General features: G+C 41.2%; 1 protein-coding gene across 1 annotated transcript in view; it reads right to left on the bottom strand.

Annotated features, from left to right (window-relative positions):
- Window positions 1-4,955: 4,955 nt before the first annotated feature.
- Window positions 4,956-15,318, bottom strand: part of rnf144aa (ring finger protein 144aa) — a 35,079-nt gene continuing 24,716 nt past the window's right edge. Inside the window, exons 5-8 of the mRNA XM_061063858.1 lie at window positions 14,171-14,387; window positions 12,557-12,704; window positions 11,097-11,186; window positions 4,956-8,961 (exon numbers count right to left, since the gene is read on the bottom strand). Coding sequence (XP_060919841.1) covers window positions 8,830-8,961; window positions 11,097-11,186; window positions 12,557-12,704; window positions 14,171-14,387 — 587 coding nt within the window. The 3' untranslated portion in view covers window positions 4,956-8,829. The remainder of the gene's footprint in view (window positions 8,962-11,096; window positions 11,187-12,556; window positions 12,705-14,170; window positions 14,388-15,318) is intronic.

Raw genomic sequence — 15,318 nt, 5'->3', positions numbered from 1 at the left:
AACCTTTGCTGTCAAAACCTGTCAAATTTCACTGAGTCTTTAATGAGAATAAGCCAAGTTGAAACCACAGGCTTGTGTGTGTGTGTGTGTGTGTGTGTGTTAGTGAGTAAGTGCGAGATAGAGCAGGCTGAGGGAACAGGTGCATGGCTGGAAGCTGTGGTGGTGCTGGTATGAGCAGTAGGGGCTCAGTGCAGTACGTCATCTCTGATAGCTGACGGTTCCAGACCCACTAATCAAACACAGATCAACTGCCAGCCACTAAAAACCTCATGACTGACAATAAGTAAAGAGCAGTGGGCTGGAAATTGATCTTGCTCCATTTCACAAACATCCTAATAAATCCACATATAATTATTATTTATTTCTGTAGCCTCGGGTATTTAAAAAATTAGTATGTATGTTGTACAGAAAGAGAAAGTTTCTTGCTGAACCAATTTTAATCAAATTTGAAAACACTTTGTAATTCCCCCCTCAGTTCTCTTTACACCTGGAAATATTGTAATCAACTCAAGCGTGTTTGTATTTGACTTTGCACTCATCTCAAACCAAATCCCCGAGGTCCTCTCTGTTCTCAGCTATGTCATCATGACAGAAAACAGAGTTTGTTACCCCACGGCTATCGACAACCGTTATCCTCACCATGCAGGCCTGCCAAACTAACATGCCTGTCAGAGGCCAGGTGAGGAGGCTCAGGTGAATGACCCCAGGCAAACCTCTCCCAGATAAAGTGGAGAGAAAAGGTGGGAGAGTGGGAAAGAGATTGGAGGCATGGAGCAGGAAACACAGGGTGGGGGTGGGGGTGTAGAAGCAGGAGTGGAATGACGTAGATGACTTTTATTAAGGTGAGTATGATGAAGGTAAAGGGAGGGTATGTTCTGTATGAGATGACTTATGGAGACTGATAGAAAGACTTTTTTTTTCTATCAGTAAGAGTGACCACTACTGGCATACCAAGATACTGCAGAGCATGATTATAATCTATATCTCAATGTGATCACAATAAAAGCCTTTAATCAGACTGCAGACATTTTTGCTATTTCCAAATTGGATCTTAAAATCTGACAGTCCATACTGCAATTTTTCCTGTGCATCACCAACATTTCTACCGTGGTAGCTGGTGTGTATGTATCATTCAACATTCATGCTGGCTAGTGTCATTTCAACTTGAGGCATGGAAAATATTAATTTTAAGTTTTTTTGACTTTGACTTTATTTGATGTGCAGACTTTCTCGATTAATTTTGGATACAATCTGGACATGCTTACAAATTGATTTGTGCTGACAGTCTGAACAAGGCCTCAGAAGTTGGGCAGAGCTAGAAAAGCTGTTTTCATATAATACGCCATCCCATCGGTTTTAACATTGGTTGGTTGTTCTGCATGAATTTAGCAGTACAACCAGCCGGCCTCACAACTGTAAAGCTCATGGAACAATGCAAGCCCAATACCTCCACATGACCCTCTTCACCTGCAAGTATAACCTTATCATTCAGCTCTCAGCAAAAGAGATCTTTTTTTTTCTAAAAGATAAAACCTTGCTCTTATATTTTGTGACTTTTCTGAGTCACATTCTCAGAAATTACTGTTGAGCAACATGAACAAATAGTTTTGTTGATGCTGTTGACATCCTTTGTTGTTGACTTGTCAGTCTGCAGCCTTGTCTCCCTGAACCACAGGAAGCTAATGAGAGCTAATAAGTGTCATAGGTTTAAGGAACAATGAGCAGTACAACTGCATGCTGGGACATGTGGATCAGAGGCGGGACCCTGTCATCTTATGTCAGTCAGTGGCTGATGTACAATGGCCCTTGGTCACAATTAGAGACGTGTGTGCTCTGTGTGTAAGCATGAGTGAGTGCAACTGCCTATTATTAACCCTTAACCCCCCACAGAGAGCTGGCAGGGAACTCTTAGCTTTTAATGTCAACGTGTGTTTACTGCATTCTTTGATCGGCAGGGGCTAATGCTGCCCGTCAGCGGGACATGTCAGTACTGAGGAAAGACCCCCTGTTGTAGGGCGAATGCTCAATGAAACAGAATCAAAATGTGCTTCTAGCCATTATTGCAGAATGCTGCAATGAAAATGATTTCCTGTTGTGAGCAAACAAGATCAGATGATCTGGTTGACCCTAGCTGCTCTGACAGTTTTTGCAGTGGCCTTCAGAATTGTGCAGAAGTGGACTCGACTGGAAAGGAATGTTTCACTTGTCTGTATTTGATGTATCCAAAGTCAGACGATGTGTTACTTACATACAAACAGGCTGTGATGTTTTTATAGTACTCTAGTTCCCTCTTCTGGCAACAATATTTACCATTACCTGCAAGAAAGTTATTATGTTACTTTCAACACAAGTACATAATAAGCTATGACTACATCAAAGTGCTCATGAGAATTTTTCCTTCAAAATTCCCTTGAATACAAAGATGCTTCTGAATGCTATTTCCAGTCATAATAAAAGGTCATCTTGGTAATTATCCAGCCACATGAACATATTATGTTACATACGATGGAGCAAAGTCATTTTTATCATTTTAAAGTTTAAAAAAATGCAAATCATTGAAAATATTAGCCTGAAAAGCGGAGGATACTCCTGTGAGTGTACCACTAGTAGCATTGCTGATAGTGCAGTCATTCATCAGTAGGATACAGGAAACAGTCCTGATTTAACTCCTGATGTGCTCTTCCTAAAAGGTTTATTTCCTGTGCAGAGTACTGGATGGTTTCGTGGTGGTAACATGGACATGACACGTTGCTCCCAACTTTAAGGTTTCAGACACTTCATAGACTGAATAAAAGCAGTGAATGTAGCTCATTGGTTTTCAAAATCAAAGCCAAAGGGGAAGTGATTTAAACTTGCATTCTTTCCAACAGCCAGCAGGGGGAGACTGCACAAAAAAAAAAGTACAAGACCAAATGTGAAAACAACATTACCTAAGAGTGTAAGACTTCTGGTTGTTTGGTAGTGTCAAGTCTCCTTTTGTAGAGAATGATGTTCATTTTGCTCCTTTTTAGGTAAGAAATTATGATAAAGAGGAGTATGCATTATGGGTGTACTCCATTATGTCAAGTTGCCACCACAGTGACCTGTCAACTAGGATAGAGTTGTAGCAATTGTATGTACCCAATGTCATAATTTGGACACGTCTGGTTCCAACAGGAGTTCAAGCCAGTACCTCATACACATAGTGACCTCAACAAGGGGCCCCTAAGAGAGGAATTTAAGAGGTTGTGATTAAAATACTTAAGTAGAAATACTTCTGCTATTCGGCTCTTTTTCTTGTCCAACACTTATTTTTTTCTCTTTGGTTTAAGTACAATAATACGTCTTAAATGGCAATACCTGTCTTGTTTAAACTGCTTAATATTTAGATATTACATACTGTACATAACAGTATGTTGTTACTTTATAAGAATAGCCTGCAAGTAACAGGTGTGGCAGCCACAGGAATAGAGTATAACAACAAAGCTAAAACCATGCATAGCCACGTATTTCTCCTCAGTTTTTTCTGCTGTTTTAATATACCCTATCTATGAATAGTCGTGCTTCTAGAGATAACCATGTCTGACTTGGACAGGATTTCAATACTGGAAAACTACATTTGTGCTGCAGTGTAAGGGCAAAGATGTTCAGTTTGTTGGTGAGTGTGTAAGTGCAGAGCAGCTGAGGAGAGGATGCTGGTGTGGAGCAGCAGCAGGACGACTTGGCAGCGAGGTGTTGGAAGGTAAAGCCAGCTCAGACCAGGCTGATCGGCCTGCAGCCAGCACACATGTGATAGCAGAACCTTGTGTTCTAAACAGAGCAGGTGCAAAGGCCTTGTCTGCCTTTCTTTCATCTATCCCCTCTCACAGCCATGAAGCTTGGCTCTCCCTCCCCTGTTTCTCCCAGGTTCAGCTTTTTTTGTCTTCCAGGCGATGCACTCTGCAGTGTCTCCCTGTCCATCTCTCCATTTCCATCCCTGCACCTCCTGGCTCCCTCTCTCCGAGGATCGTACTTCATTTGCCCAAGAAAACACATCAGCTTTCCACAAACGCCCATCCACAAACTCTGTCACCCTGATGCCCACAGATGGCAACTTCCTGTGGTCCTGCTCAGTGATTGGTGGAGAGACTTCCAAACAGAGAACAGCTGGTGAGGGATGATACATCACCAAGCATTTGCACTTTCATTTTCAGGGTTGTCTTGTTAAAGCTCTCAATCCAGCATCTGGCAGGAAGTAGACACAAAGGCAAGGAGGGAGAGAGAAAGAGAACAACCTGTTCTTTGGCAGACCTTAACAAAAGGCTGACACATGTCTGATGAACACACAGGCCTGCCACAGAACAGACAGAACTGTTGTGAGGGAAGGATGCTTGACGCAGGAGAAACAAAGGCTAGATAAGAGGATGTGAACATTTTATGTTACGCGTCGTTGTTTGGAGGATGAAATGATAAACATGTCTCCCAAGGTTCAAGAAAAATCGTATCAAAGTTATTTGTATGACTCAGCGGATTGATTTGCCTATTGAAGAAGACACAAGTAATTCACAAGATTTACCAAATTACATAGAATTACAAACTTAATTTAATTATTATGAGATGGTGTATGCTACCCAAAAAGATTTTAAAGAAAGGACACTTTCACCATTCACAGTAAAAAATGTTTTTTTGTAATCTTGGAAGTAAGGCGTAAATAAAGATATGTTCACTTTTGTGTTGATCTTGGATAAAGCCTCACAGTTGTTTTTCATCTTATCTTAAAGTGACTAATGCAGATTTCTAATCTTATTTATCTGATCTTTATCATTTTGTGCACATCTTCCATAAACTGTCTTCTCGTCAATGGAAAGGACAAGTTACCACTTTGAACACCAGAGGGAGCCATTTCACACCAAAACTTTCTACATCTTCACGGTATGTTTGAATGCAAATATGTTAAAAGTTTTATACGTTGGAGTGACCAAATGAAAGGAGCGAGATCACAAAAAACAACAACCTTTAATACCTGGTGTCACAGTGTTAGTGGAACTGTAGATGTACTGAGATGCTGATTTCTAAGTTGTACAGAATTGATCCAAATATGCCAGTTTACAATGCAGATATCTTTATATCACCCGGGTCAAATGAACCCCTCAGTAACTGCCTACATGGTGACACTGTTGACCGTCGTGAAAGACAGAAGTCTTGTGTACAGACAGCGTTTCCTCTGACTAAAACCCACTTTACTGAGGTGGAACTGATTTGACCATCAGGCCTGAAGAGTTCCATTTAAAACAGATAATGCAAATACAACAAAACTAGATGTTACAATGTATGAAAAAACAAAACAAAAAAAGTCACACACATGAAGCCAACCTGTTGAAAAAAAAGAGGAAGGCTGACAAATGGTTTATATCATATGGCTGAACATGACGACATAGTTTGTTAAAGAAACAGTGTGGGAGGGGGAATAATCAAACTCCAAAATAAAAACCTGACAAGTCGGGTGATAGAGTGACAACGCTACCATTCCAAAGATCTTTTAGAGGCTACAATATTGTAATATTTAACATGTAGAAGTCAGAGAAAATTCATGCAGCTTCATCTCTTGACACAACAGATTATAAAATATAGATTTGCTGCCTATAACCAATCCTGATCTTAAGATAGCTGCGAAGTAGATCTTCAGCCTTTTGTAATATCAATGTTACCTTGCTTCATGTCAAAGCGCCAAATCAAAAGCGGTTCAATTGTCCTCCGATCCCTGTGCTCGTCCAGGCTGCATCGTGGAGCCCTGAAAAGCCCCGTCTGGCCCTTTTGTAGAAAATCATATGTGCAACACAGCACTGCAGTGATTGTAATGTCTGCTGTTTGGCCCTTTTATGTTTGTTGCATATTACAGAATCGACCTGTTCAGTGGTGCGAGCATACACAAAGAAGAATGTAAAAAAAAAAAAAGGTTGATTTGCCATGATGCTGTTCTGCAGTTACTCTGTGCCCCTTAAAGACCTCAAATGATATTTTATGTTTCAATGAATATTTTTGCACTATTTTCAAATCATTCTTTGATATCAGAGCCCTGACTCAGTTGCACTCTTTCATATGTTTCTACTGTTCTGATGAGTTGATGTTGATTTCAGCTGGTAAACTCCCCAGTTTATCACATGCATGCACGCACACACGCACACACACACACACACTCACACATCACAGATCATATCAAGAAAGAAAAAAAAAAAAACAATGAAACCCCATACGCAGTGCAGCTTTTACATAAGAAGCGATAAAATAGTTTCCACCCTGTAAAAACTGTTAATACGTTACAAATACAAAATGCACATACAGTAGAATGCTCCGTTTCCTTTGTCCCTTCCAGGAAAGCTGCTTGGCACGATTGTCTTAAAAACAACAAAAGCTCGTGGAATTGAAACGTTTTAGAGGGGAAAGCACCAAACTTCCAAAAGGTAGAAATTGGACTGTTTTTGATATTAATGAATCATGCTCATACAGTAGATGAGGCCAGTGAAAGCAACACAGGCTACAGGTTAAATTGATTCTGAAGTTTAGGCTACTAATAGTCTTCTAAAAGTGAGTATCAGAGCTGAGTTTACGAGGGGAGGGGCGAGCTGAGGGGTTGATCAACTGCTCTTTAGCTTTGATTAGCTACTGTTGCTAACTGATGCCCACCTTTTTTTTTTTGGTTACTGTAGCCAAAACATCATGAAATGCTACATAAACACTGGTAACTCACACCAGGAGGGGAGGGGAAGTAAGTAGGAACAAATGGCTTTTTCAAAAAGGTAGAATGGCTATGCATGGCAACAATGTTTGTTTTTTTTATTTAAGCATTTAACATAACGTAGGACTGAACACTTTCACCTTCTTGTCTGACTGTACCAACATAGACTGTGAAGTTAAACCCGATTTAAAAAAAACAAAACACTTACAAATAAAAAATTTGCCAAATTCTGTCCCAGTTTTCTTGAGCACAAATTTAAAATGAAGCTAAAAGTTTTGTAGTTAACAGCAAGACAGATGCTGAAATAAAACAGCCAGTGAATGATTCCCTGAATGAACGCCATGATAAGCACATGTATGAAGACATTCTGCCATTCTCACTGTATGAACCTTCCCATCACACCGTCCACTCTGACCAATCCACAGCCTCTTAACAATGGTTATAATGTACAAACTTGCATAGATAAAGTGATTTAGTATAGAGCAGCTTCATCAATACGCGCCCAAAAATGGAAAATTCTTTTACATTTGACTCTTTTTTTTTTTTCTCTAGCATCCCTGCGAGGACATAGCTGCTTGTTGTTGGAAGTGTAACTACCAACAGAACAAAACATCAACACTCAGACCACTAACATATGCAAGTTTGCAATTTGGGCCAGAAGTATTTGTTACGCCAAGAAGAGATAAGGTATCGTCTTTGAACTGCTGGGTGGATTTAGCTTTTCTGTTGAGACAGGTTGAGGGAATCGAGGCCCTAAATCACACCAAACATCATCTTAGAACAGAAGTTTTTTTTTACAGTATGGCTATTAACAGTGTGGCATATGGACGACATCATAGAATCATCTGAATATAAAGGGCTTCACTGACTGTCTGCAATGCTTTAAATGCAGTTGCTTTCCCTGGGATTATTTGGATTTCCTTCTTTTTTTTTTAAATTTAATGCACAGGGGGGGAAATGCCAGATTTTGGCTGTTATCAATTTAAGGCTATTTATTTCTATTTGGCTGAACCACCACCAGGGGGACTGAGAATAAAGGGAGTGACATCTCTTTTTGTGAAGTATTAAAATGTTTCCACATACCGTGGATACAAAGTCCTCTGATAGACTCTCACATTGATGCTGAATTTAAAGGGGAACGCCACTCAAATGAGGACAATTTATTATCTTAAAAAACAATGTACAAACAAAAAGTCCTTCTCTTTAAAAGATGCGTACAATGCGTGTAAAAGATATGAATTTGATGGCAAAAGTATTTTAAAATAAAAAAAACATTTGGTTATAAAACTTAAGCTGTATGTGTTTTTTTTTTGTTTTTTGTGTTTGTTTTTTTTTCTTGCCATGAGTGGCAATCCCCTTTAACAAGTGTACCTTACAGTTTGGAAAACATTGAAAAGTACAACACATAGACACTACTCTGAGCACGGTTCTATTAAAAGCAACAGGTTATAAAACATTGACATCATCAAGAGGACGTGCTGTACAGTGAGCTGAGAGTGACGACAGCCTCCCAGTCTCGACCTCAGTCGTGAGCATGGCGCAGGAATCACGCTCTGTGTGCAAATCGAGTGAACACCAAACATGCGTGGTGTGACTCTAATGCTACGGACTGAAGCTGTAGAGCTACATTGAGCGTGGTGAAGGGGAAAAAAGCTTTTGTTGCGTACGACAAACTGACAAAATAGAGCAATAAAGTAAAAGTTCTTGCATGATATTGTCCATACAAGAAAAAGCATGTCTGAACTTTGATTTTTTTCTTTGCCTTAAACGAGTTTGTCAAAATACCCCACACAACAGTAACCCCCATCAAGGTCCACTCGAAGTTGCCCCCGACTATCTCCACGTCCCCAAACCACCGACGTCACACACAAGGACACGGTAGTCCTTTGTAAAGATCGACCTTCCTTGACCTTGGACCTCTTCTTCAGGCCCAGTTGAGTGGTCACTTGACCTCCACGCCTCTCTCATGCAGAGCGATGGATCCAGAAGCGGCCCCGGGCTGCTGCAGGCTCAGCCCGAAAAAAAATGAAGCGCTCAAAGCTGGTAGGAGGAAAAGAACGTAAAGGGGTGATAAGGGGAAAAAAAAGATGACCCATCCTTGAAGCGGCTCTCCGCTCCGGCTTTGACAGCGTGTTTTAGGTTGGCAACGGGTCATCATCGCCTTTGCTGCACTTGCACTTGCAGCAGAGCACGATGGGAGTGGCCAGGAGGAGGAAGGGGGAGGCGACCAGCAGGAGCAGGCCGAAGCCAGCAAAGATCCCGACAACCTGCAGAGAGGGCAAAAATAAAACATTCATTTAAATACAATTGAAACACTTACATATGAACAGTAGGAGGTACATGGAGGGGATGCTATTACATTACTTTAGCAAAGCAATTAACAGCTATCGACAAAAAAAAAATAGATACATCACACATCTTAGACTATAGTAAGAAGCTTAATGACTCGTTTGATGCACTATTTAAATATAATTGTACTGTGGAACTTGTACTGAGCCATTGTTGTAGAGACTAATGCCCTGAATTTTACCCAGCAACTGCAACACCACAGATTGACCAGCAGATGGCATACAAAGCCTCAAAACAAAAAACATTAAAAAGCTTTGCTTGCCCAGAAACTTAGCAATAAAATGGGTGGTTGTGTCCGTGTGACTACGTCTCCTGACAGCACCGATTTACTTCATTCATGCTGAATGGACAGTTGCCTTGTTGTCATAACGATAGAAAACACATGGGGCCTGATTCACTCATGTCATCTAGTGCAACTTAGTTAAGCAACAATGTTAACGCAGCTGAGCTGCACTGACACACAAAGACAGGAATGTATTCTGTCTTTTTTTGTTTAGTGCTAAGGCTCTGGAAAAAAAATCAACTCACTGGAGTATTTACGTTAGTCACAGCTATGTTTGTGATCTATGTCAAATGTGTACCGATGTATTGTTTGCTTTCTGTTGGTGCAGAGCTGAAGTTAGTGTATTGTTAGGAATCACTCAAATCTTGTGACATTATCCTTTAAAAGTCAAATGAAATGAATGACACACAGACTGCCCTGTTTCTCAACGGTCTCTGTTCCAACAGGACCAGCAGGAAAGCTGTTTGTGTGTGTTTGTAATGTGGTTAGTGAACATAACACCTACAGATTATATAATGGTCTAAACAACTATTACATCTCTTTTTTTATCCTGCATACAAATAGTCTGCAATGCTAATGCTATCATTGTAAATCATGATAAATTATTTCTTTACATTTCCCTTTCCTGTTATGAGCATGGTCAGTAAATTCGCCACAAGGGGGAGCCAGAAACCAGCAGGTCCAGAGCCACAAAATGGAATACATAACAGGCAGTCACATGCAACAGTGACTTATAATAGCCCATAGCTTTCCTCCTGTTCGAGGGCAAACCAACATATTTACAGGACTGCCTGCAAACAGATTACCCAAAAAGGGCACATTTAATCTTTGTCACTCTTACTATATTCTAGTTGAAATCATAGTATTTGGGAACACTTTGCTTAGATAAACAGACCCTGATGATGCAAACATGATTAGGACGTTCCCTCTCTCTGAACTGACAGTATGAATCTTATGGAAACACAGACGTCCTCAGTTACAGTCAGGGAGGTATGATGTGTTGTTGTTGGGTTTTTTTTCCGGGTACATCTTGTATTTATGAAGGCATGAGAGCGAGGCGTTTTTTGGATGCTGAGAAACGAGGTGAGGGTGAGATGAGGAGAGTAGGGAGAGACAAAGACACACAGAGTGCTGAAGCTATAGCTGCCTGAACTGTAATCATATGACTCAGCCTGCCCCACTGGGCAACAGATGCCATGGTGTATGCTAATGCTGACTAAATAATGAGTATGTTGAACAGGGACAAATAATAGATTATATGAGGGATATAGAGGAGCAGTTTGGTAATTTAACAACAAATTAATCTTTCATGAGATTAAAAGGCTTCATTGTATGTGGAAAGTTATGTGTAATCCATCATGTGTAATCCGTCATGTGTAATCCAGCATTTCACATAAGGGAAATGACATGTCATATCCAATCCTTTATATGTAATCTGTCATTCAATTTGGTTACCTATCATTGTCGAGAGAGCCTGGTTATGTAAACCTTTTGTTAGTTTAAGGACATAATAAGCTTGCAGGAAACAACGTGACACTGACCACGAGACACTTGTTCGATGCACATCTAGCTGTCCTTTTCCTATTGTGCACTGAAGATAATACTAACCCATCACTGACTGTGGCTGAATGAGCCATAGAGAGAGGAAGAGGCTGGACACGTGTACAGCCACATGCTGCAGTGTGTGTGTGTGTGTGTGTGTGTGTGTGGGGAGGGGGGGGGGGGGTCCTGGATGAGTGTGGAAGACGAGGGGGGCGATGGGTTGCTCACCTGTGTTCTGTGCCAGATAACAGATGCCCTGGAGTGGCCCAGTTTGTTTCGACAGGGCCCTTTGTCGTAGTGGATCAGGAGAAAGTCGTCCTGTCAGACAAACACACAGACGCAGAGCAGATAACGATGGACCATTAGCAGTGTTAAAGAAGCCATGAGCTCGTCTGAGGAAATTGTTTTTTTGTTTTTTTTAATGACCTGCGAGGAGCAATCGACTGTGCTCACACAATTAAGATTATGAACGGCACCATGGCTCATACTAAACCAAAAACAAATACATCTTATTCTTTTCTTATCAAGTCAAAGTGAAGCTTCAGTTTCCTGATAGTGAAAGCTACTGCTGTCGCAAGGACACGAATGATGTCTACATCAAGGCTTATCTCAGTGTGCAAACACAACAGTAAAGATATTGAAATACTATTTTTTCCTTGATGAAAATAAGATACCAAGTTCCCATCAAATAATACAGCCAAAACCTAAAACAAAAATGACTACCAACCTTTTATTTAAACAATTCTATTGCTATCCTTATTGTATGTCTTGGCAGAGAAGACACCCTTTTAGATAAATAAACAAATACATCCAGACGTCCTTTTATTATCTACTTGACATTCATTCATAAAATAAAGGACACGTCCTTAAATAGCTCCTGCTAAAAAACTGTCCTAAATGAATACTGAAGGGAGCAGAGTCAGAAGAAGGTAACAAGATGGGCAGAGAATTCCAGAGGATTTGTGCTACCGCCTCAAACGCACGATCACCACGAGTCTTAACATGTGTCTGTGGGACAGACCGCAGGGTGTGGGGGTGTTTAACTTTAGCGAACAGCTTGGTGAATAAAGGGGAATACGTGCTGACAAACACTGACTTATTTTGTAGCGCTTGGCTAATGTTACGTACAGTATCAACGCAACCTTAAACTGCTGTTGGTAATTGTCATGTGATGAATAACTATAAAAGGTGTTGTTCTTTCAGCTAGAAACAGAAGTTTCAGGTGGTAGCTGTCATGCAGCTCTGGTGGCATGTACAGTACATGAATCTGTTATAGTGTCAGCTACATGCAAACTGCTGTGTGGGTCAACTTTAGATTAGACAAGAAGAATTTATTGCTAGTGAACAAATTGTTTTCATCATCATCATCATCATCATCATCATCATCATCCTTTATATAAAGGTTGAGGTTTCCTTCATTTATAATGCTGTCGAGATACAAAAAATGCACAATTATAACAACTTAAAACAATATTTATATAGAACACACCGAGGTGAAATGAGAGTGTTGATCTTTTGTCAAACATTCCACATTTGAATCACGGCATTTCAAAACTGGTATCAGAACAACTCCTCACAACATTACAATACAAAACTAAAGCAACTTGAAGATATTGCAAACATGCATTGTCTTGGTCTTCACTGGTGTGAACATCAAGGAAGAAAGTCATTATTTGGATCAAACTCACATCCAGAGACTCCAGACAGTACCAGCAGAAGGCATGCTTGCAGTTCTTGCACATCATCTGTGCACAGCCCTCGTCCCTCTCGATGTAAACTTTACATTTGGGACAGCGCTTGATCGGTGCGTCGTCCTCTTCGTTTTTATAGAAAGAGCTGCAGAGAAGAGAGAGTGACACAGCTGTAAGTGTTTTATATTCCTAACAGGACAGAAAATCCAAAATCACTCAGCAGTCACTTTACAGGTGGTGCTGTGGATGAGACGGCTTTAACGCAGCGATCAATATTTACAATCTTTGGTGTAACAGGATTGTTTGAAACGGTGGACAGCTGTAGCTCAGGAGCTGACAGGTCTTCTAAAAACCACCAATCACTAAATTACATTGAACTGCCTCCAACTCTTTTATTCTTCCCTTCTGTTGCTGTCAGAGTGTCTGCATCTCCTTTCTCCTGTTTCAGAAAAGCGCTGACTCGTGAACTCCGGAGCAGGTAGCTGTCATTCATTCACGTCGTAGAACGGCAAACTAGCCCGCTAGCTTCTAACAAGGGAGGTGATCAGAGCTGTAATGAAACACTTGGGGTCTAACGTTTTTTTTAAGAAATCCGCCCAGAGAACAGGTGTAGTTCACACAGAGAGCAGACCTGCTAATCCTCTCTCCCTCTTTCCACTGTGGCCCCTTGAGCTCGCTCCGGGACCTGTGCAGATAGAGGAAAGCTCTGCAGAGCTAATGACGTTTGAGTAAGAGGATATCGCAAAGAAACAGGTCAACTGCACATGTCTGAGAGAAGCCTTCCTTTTAACCTCACAGACAGATCCTCCATCTTAAAATGAATAATAAGCCCATCCCAGACCGCTTTACTGCGCTTTCACTTCAGCAGATTGTTTTATCTGCCTATTATTTTGTGCTCGAGTCCTGGCTGATGCCCAACTGAGCAGCCAGAGCGGCTGTCAGTTTGTTATTTAAGGAGCCATTCAGTGACTGCAGCTCTGTATTGAAGAAGCTCAGGAGAGCAGGACATGACGTGTTGACTGAATTTCCAGTTTTTAAGGAAATAATTATCTTGATTTGGAATGCATCTATAGCAGCCTATACTGACAGAAAAACATCTTTTAAGGGGGATGAGGAGGGTCTAATAATATACAGATGATTTAAAAAAAAAAAACTTTGTTAAAACTCAGCTGGAATGTTTTCTCAAGTATTCTTTTTTTCAGTTGGTGGAGATTTTATCATTCGTTTCATCATCAGCTAAAACTTTACAGTTGCTACAAGTTGCAGTGTATCGACAGTGGGGCAGTATGGGTAATCGTTTTGTTCAAATTCTAAAAAAGTACATGATGGTCTATTTAAAGATTTATTTTTGGGCTTTTTGTGCCTTTAATGGAGAGATAGGACAGTGGATAGAGTCGTAAATCAGGGAGAGAGAGAGTGGGGAACGACATGCAGGAAAGGAGCCACAGGTTGGATTCGAACCTGGGCCGCCCGTTTGGAAGACTACAGCCTCCATACATGGGGCGCGCGCACTAGCCTTTGTAAAAATGTCGTAACATATCTAACCCTGAAAAAAAGGTCAGAGAGAACATTTTCAAATGCATCATTGTATGAGCTTGTCACATACGTTACCTGTTTTCTCCTGGTAGAAAGGAGGTAATGGGCAGGTTGTTCTCCTGGCAGGCCTGCCCAGGGTGCCAGTTGGCCTTGCAGGCCGAGCAGAACTCCAGGGCGCAGACAGCACACTGGACCAGCTGGGGCATCGCTGGGGAATCTGCCTCCTTTAGTTGGCACACAGCCTGGCAGGTCGAGGAAGGGCACCACGTCCGGCATGGGTCCAGCAGCACCTCTGATGGAACAAAACAGGTGCCAAGTGTCATGGACAGCAGCTTTTTTTTTAAAGCATCAGAAAATCCAAGTCCCAAAGAAAAACTGGAAGAAGGAACCCGTAAAATGTGTGTGGATGCTCAGTAGTGAACAGCTAAAGAAAATACAAAACCTCTCTCCACACAAAGGGATAAGGTAAGTGTAAAAGACTTTCCAGAGGTGGGGGGTTTAAATGAGAATGTGTCCGTTGCAGGGTGTGATTTCAAACTCTCCAAGGTTAGTTTAAAAAGAATACAATGTTGTATTCCATTTTTCTGGCCTTGCAGGGTGCAGTGAGAGAATTCACACAAACTGCTTATGCTGGAAAATGTGTCATGTCTTCTTCTTTCCGCATTAGTTAGTGACTAACAAACTTTCACAGCTTCTACCAATTCTGCTGAACATTTGTAACTTGTCTCTTACTTTGTAGGTGGGAAAGAGATACTATTTTTGTGTGTTTGGCCAGTTCTATTCAGTTCATAGCATGACACACTTGCCCTTGTATCCTCTACTTCCGTCCTCTTGCATTGCGAGCCAAGAACTCGGTGCACACATTCCATTGGACTTTTGGCTCGGCCTGAGAAATATGGAACGGTTACAGCGCCTGTTCTGCCTGACTGGAGTGGGACATTGATGAGACGGCTCAGTGCCCTTATCCAGGCGCCATCAACAACTCTTTCTGAGTCATTCCCAGGATTTGTATTCATTTACAGGACCTCCCTATGTGTTGCCATACATGTGTTCGTCTTTGCGTTTATTTGTGAGAGTTGTTTGCATGCTCTGAGTACAATCTGTGCCTGTGTGTAGGTGGAGAAACCTGCAGGGCGAGTACCACCAGAGTCATAGCACAGCTTCGTCATGGTGTTCTCTGCTAGCGAGGGAACTCTAGTGTTACTGATTAGCATGTCTGCACT

This window comes from Labrus mixtus, chromosome 18, assembly GCF_963584025.1.
Source record: "Labrus mixtus chromosome 18, fLabMix1.1, whole genome shotgun sequence".
NCBI classification, from domain to species: Eukaryota; Metazoa; Chordata; class Actinopteri; order Labriformes; family Labridae; genus Labrus; species Labrus mixtus.
Note: the sequence above shows the minus strand (reverse complement) of the source record. Positions and strands in the feature narration are given on the sequence as shown.